Source organism: Phalaenopsis equestris, unplaced genomic scaffold (genome assembly GCF_001263595.1).
Source record: "Phalaenopsis equestris unplaced genomic scaffold, ASM126359v1 Scaffold000800, whole genome shotgun sequence".
Taxonomy (NCBI): Eukaryota; Viridiplantae; Streptophyta; class Magnoliopsida; order Asparagales; family Orchidaceae; genus Phalaenopsis; species Phalaenopsis equestris.
Window position 1 is genome coordinate 442,367 of NW_018165240.1, and position 6,000 is coordinate 448,366.

General features: G+C 35.6%; 1 protein-coding gene across 3 annotated transcripts in view; it reads right to left on the reverse strand.

Annotated features, from left to right (window-relative positions):
• The window catches only part of LOC110031301 (uncharacterized protein At1g04910), a 45,537-nt gene that overhangs the window by 24,296 nt on the left and 15,241 nt on the right, over nt 1–6,000 (reverse strand). For 2 of the 3 annotated variants that reach the window (XM_020734440.1, XM_020734441.1), the window contains exons 2-6: nt 4,699–4,878; nt 4,423–4,507; nt 969–1,036; nt 798–886; nt 453–696 (exon numbers count right to left, since the gene is read on the reverse strand). In XM_020734440.1, the coding sequence (XP_020590099.1) occupies nt 453–696; nt 798–886; nt 969–1,036; nt 4,423–4,507; nt 4,699–4,851 (639 nt within the window). In that variant the 5' untranslated portion in view covers nt 4,852–4,878. The remainder of the gene's footprint in view (nt 1–452; nt 697–797; nt 887–968; nt 1,037–4,422; nt 4,508–4,698; nt 4,879–6,000) is intronic. The other variant, XM_020734443.1, reaches the window with a different exon arrangement.

Sequence of the window (6,000 nt, forward strand, 5' to 3'; positions counted from 1 at the left end):
AGTTTACTCATTTATAGTCCATCTTCTACTCCTTTGAGTAAACTCAAACCAGCCTAACATAAACCACATTTCTCTAACAAGCTATCGTCTAAAAAGCTGCACAATAAGTAATCCGCCAGCTGCTTCTGTAATAAGGATAAAATTTGCTATCCTTTTCAGTATCATTGCCCACTCAACATTTTCATCTCTATTCATTATTGTTCCAGCCTTTATGCACTCCAGAACTTCTAATCTTCATGCCCCCCTCCATTGCCACGCCATCACCAGTACTTAATTAAGCTAAAAATTCAAAGCGCCCTAGTTTTAAAAAATACCAATGCAGAAATATAGACATGTATAGCTGATGAATATGAAAATTAAGGAAACAACTATAGGATTGCCTATTAGCGGAATTAAAATAATTTAAATGAATACAAAAAAGTTATTTTCCGCCATTAGTATCCTTAAAATACCTCAAGGCATCCACCATCAGAAATCAACAAGCCAACAGCCTTTGATTGCTTCAGTTTAGGTAATACTTCTTTGATATAAAAGCTTGGGGAAGCTGAATATCTGATTGAAAAGGTTGGATGCTTGTTCCTTTTCCTTTCTTGTCTAAGATCATTAGGTAAACTCTTCACAACAATCAGGTCATTTGATAGCGCGGCTATGAACTGCTCCTCATTAAACACATAAGAAAAGCTCTTAAACTTGGAACTGCATGAAGAAAAAAAAAGGGGAGAAAGAGAGATTGGAAGAAGTCCACCACAAAAACAGAAGACTGATTAACATCCGAGGAATTCCATTGCATAAATTACCTAATTCCTTTGGAGCGAATACTGTCCTGAATCTCGGGAATGACAAGAGTGGCATTTAGCAATCTTGAAACAGCAACGAGATCACAAATCTGACGATTATGAAGAAGTGATGACCAAACAATTGAGAAATTTCAAATAAAAAAAAAAGAACCCTGAATGAAAGTGGCCTACCGAAGATTTAACCTGATCAAATCCGCCATATATCTTCGCATATATAAAACCATTTTGTTTTCCTGGAACTGTAACCCGGTAAAGTAGCATGAGAGAAGTTACAAAAAGTATATCATGCTAAGTGAAAATTTTACATTCAAAAAGAGAAGCAAATAGCCAACATAATGATATCTTAAATCCAAATCCAAATAAATTGAGTAAATTTGACGAATGTCCGGGTTTAATAAGTGAACCAAACATGCAATACATATAGCAAGTTTCTAGTCAACTGTTGGCAGTGTGACAAGCCTGGAATGAAAATTTTCAATAACTATATGTTGCTTCAGTAGATTTAAAGGTACGACATTACTTAAGAGTGCCCGCAGAAACATCAACAGTTCACGTTATGTAGGACAAATATAACCTCCCGATTCAATAACTCATCCAGATCACACTAATACCTCGACCAGTAAATATAAGGGGCATTTACATACATAGCACACAATTCTTATCTATTTACATAGCTCAAACCAATACTTTCATATTTGCACATATAGCACTCAAATCTTTAATATCACATAAAAAATATTATTATTACCACTTTTCAAAAGTGAAATACGACATTTCATGCATTTTAACGCAGCTAAGTGAAATGAATGTAAACCTGAAAGTTTGAGTGTGAGATATGTAAAAACATAGTAGTTGTGTGCTACGTGTGTAAATTTCCCTATATATTCATTCAGAATATATAAATGAAAGTAATTAAGCTGGCATATAAAGAGCATCTCATGCGGCAGTTGTACTAATCCCACCTCCTTGTGAAAGATGTGAACTACACCCCAAACTGAGCTAAGCTCATAAATGCTTCATCAATAAATAAAACCATTTGATTCATAACTAAAGTCCTTACACTAAAATTTTTGTCAATAAAATAAAATAAAAAAAGAAAATGTTTCATGAGTCACTCCCAACTTCATACTGATGCTAAGGGGGAACTAAATAATTACATTTCTAAGGAAAGTTTAGCAAACTAATCCTGCAAACTGTTGTCAGCTTTACAGGTGATGCTAGCTAAGAGAAGCTTCAAAGGCGGCCATTGCATCAGGTAACTAACTCGCCGGACATAATGGAACTTACATAAATCAAAATGTAATTTGCAATAGATGATGAAATTTGCATTGCAGGCTCAGGGATTGAGCAAGCACGAAAAAATAAAAATTTTAACGTTGCTTTAAACCAGTAATCTGAAAACCATCTTCCCAAGTGCTAGCTAATTGATATGAATGTAGAAGAAAAGTAGAAAAGCCTACAAAGTCATTCTACAAATTCCACAAGAACGTAGATGGATCAGGGAAGGGACCCTCTGAGACTTGCAAGGTAGAATTGCAATAAAGACGACAAAGACTTGCGAGGTAGAATTGCAATAAAGTCGACAAAAAACAAATTAAGTTAACAATGTCATGCTTTTTAAAAGTCAAAATTTAACAATTACAAAATGGTATGAGTATAACAAAGGCAATTACCAAGAACTGCCCAAGAGAGAGAGAAGTATACAAGATAAGATAAAGAAAACATGATAGCCACAGATGAGAAATCCTGATGAATATGAGAACTACAAATAGACACATTCAGATCGCCCTGCTTAAAGAGCCTAGCAAGAGTAAGTGAATGACAATAGATTATTTTTCCTCAATTTTGCATCATCTGGCAAATAGACTCTAAAACCCCCTATCCTCCAAAGAGTCAACACTCTGGTTACTCGCATCTTAACAAAAACCATGTAGAATATCCAAATGATAGTTGTGCTCACATAATAAGAGTGAGGCATTGCAGTAATAATAGAAGAAAGATTAACGTTGATGCTTGTAGGTGTTGATGTGATTGCCACGGTAGGGTTAGCAGGTGCAGGCCTTAAAGCCCCTTACTCCAAAGAATAATCTAAACTAATTCCAAATTCTGATTGCAGACCTTGTATTAATGAAGGAGAATCCCCCAAAATGTTAGAGGCTTCGATTCAATCATTCTAAGGTGCCTCTTGCGCATAATTAAATTTTCTCAAATCTTGATAATGCTTGAAACATTTAGATAATTTGTGCTAAAAAAAATTACAGGCAAAAATGAAATACAATGATGCTTTCAAATTCAACTATCAATATCCCCAAATCAAGGAGTCAATCCACACCTCCTTTTCTAATTGACAAGTGTTATTTAGTTAAACAAAAACTTTTGCTACAAATGGCCTCCAAAGATTAACAATAACATTATTCACTTGTTAATATTTTCCAAATATATAGCCAAAAAATATAAAGTCTGATTGATTGAAATAATCTAAGAAAATTAAATGTAATTCAAACTGAAGTGATGGATGATTCCTCAAAAGAGTCAAAATGAAAAGACCATTTAAAATATGCATCACAAAATCACTAGATAGTAGAACTGCAAGAGAAAAATCTCATATAACCTGCTTCTGAGAAGTATAATAATAACATGTCAAGGGTAAATAAGCCCAACGGAGTGGTCTATAACTAAAAGCAAATCAACAATAAATTTGTAAATAAATTCCAGATTGGGAGGACCCAATAAAAATTTGTTAATAATAAAAAGAAGGAAAGCCATAGCAAGGTATGATATCTCCTCTTCAATGAAAATTGGAGCAGGTTTCCCCTGATATGGGGATGGATGCTTAAAAGAAGTGATAATCAATCTTTGATTAAAAAAACAAAGAGAATTAATTGTTTGATGGGGATAAATGAAATCTTGGATCATCCTGTCCACCAACAACATTAGCAAAAGAGCAAAAAGGTTGAGTATTTGGAGGGACCAGTTCCATAAGAGAGTAAGCTAGATGAGCCTCTGAGAAGCAAAATATCAACGAGATGGGAGGTGCTGATCTACTTTTGGCTTCACCCAAAATCCTAGCAGCAGCCAATGCTTGAGAAAGAAGAGGCAGTGTCCAACAAAACATCGACAAAACAAAAAAGGAATATGATCCAAATTGGAAGTCAAAAACGCAACCTTGTCATAAACCTGAGTTAGAAGAAGTGAAAAAGCATGGTGTAGAAGGTGAGAGGAAGAATAGAAATAAATAATAGGTGGAAGGATAAGGCAACACTACAAACCTAGGTGCAGGAGAGGCTGACAATGAATGCCCTACCAGAGCTAGAGCAAAAGACAATCCAAACAATGAAGCCATCAGGCAGCGATATTAAGGCTAGGGATGGGAAAAGCATGGAAAGTCCATATGCAGAAGTGAAGATGAAACAAGTACCAACTTGTAGGCATGAGAGTGAAGCCAAGATTACAAGCACAAACACATAGATGAGGCAGGAGACACGGTGATCAAGAAGAAGTAGGTAACATATGAACAAGCATGACAACACACTAGAGCATCCTCAAAGACATGCGATATGCGAGAGCATAAAAGGATTAAATTCTTGTCTGCATTCATGAAGTTAGCAATTTTATGAATAAATACCAGGATAAGCTTTCCTAGGGTTGGCAAATGGTTGCAAGGCCTCCAAAGATTGGATTGAACCCCATAACTTTCTGTACCTAAACTTCTGCAAAGCATTTAAAAAAGAACAAAAAATCAGTACAGCAAGAACAGTAATTTACTTATCAAGAAAAAAGAATTATTGGGTGTAAAGAAGATGAATTACTTCCACCAGCAATGGCTCATTTAACCCAAAAGTTAAGAAGGAATCCCTGGAAATTGCAGTAGATAAAGAAACTGGAGCAACCACAAACGTACCTTTCCATGCTGGTATATCTTATCTACAGTTGGCCTATATTGTATGATGTCCCCGGCTGAATAATTTGCAAGCAGAAGATGTACCAGCAGTGACACTATACAGAAGGCGATTCCCACAAGTGCAAATAGCTTGAATTTGTTTTTAACAGCCATTTTAGGATCTCATCAGGAGTTTCAAACCTAGAAAAGACAAATTCATTTCAGAATCCAACAAGCATATTCATGTTCCCGAAAAAGGAAAAAAGAGAATATACCAAAAAATGATGTATATAACTGCATAAGAAAACTTTAAAGCATTAGTTACACCGTAATAAATCAAGTGCATCAATTAGTGAAATACTGCAATAGCAATCATGCGACAGTTTGATAAAATGAAGTGTAGGATCAAACCACTACAAGCTGCATCCATAAACGGCAATGTATATGACCTACTTTCACTAAATAAACCAACATTTCAGGTCAGTAGCACAAGAAGAATTTTTAAATTCCCTAAGAAAATAAAAGCAACTTAGTGCTCGTTGTAACAGACTCCAAATGCACAAAAATCCTGTAACACTAAGTTAGTTGCATGCCCTCATGATACGATTAAGTGCTGCAGTACGATCATAAATCCGACAACGTGGGAGAAAGAAAAATCATGCCACATTCATTATGACAAAGTGCAGCTGCAGATATGGAAGTTACAAATCATTGAAAGAGGGTAAAAGCCTATAAACTCAAATATAATGCATTACTCCGTGTGATTGGCTGTAAACATGTATTCAACAACAACAACAAAGCCTTAATCCCACTATGTGGGGTCGGCTACATGAATCCTTTTTCTCCATTGCGTCCTAGTCAGTGTCATATTTTCATTTAGTTCTAGTAAATTTAGATCATTTTTAATACAATAAGCCCAAGTATTTCTGGGTCTACCTCTTCATTTCTTAATACAAGTCGAATCTAAAACATCTACTCTCCTAATCGGATCATCAGATGGTCGACGTTTAATGTGACCAAACCATCTAAGACGACTTTCTCTAATTTTGTCCATCACAGGAGCTACACCAACCCTATCACAAATATATTCATTCCGCATTTTGTCTCTAAGTGTAAAGCCACTCATCCACCTAATCATTCTCATCTCGGCAACACTTAACTTATTATTATGCTTCTCTTTTAAAGGCCAACATTCAGCGCCATAGAGCATTGCAGGTCTCACCACCATCTTATAAAATTTTCCTTTCAGTCTAAGCGATACTTTTCTATCACACAAAAGGCCCGAAGCATTCCTCCACTTCAACCAACCAACTTGAATTCTAC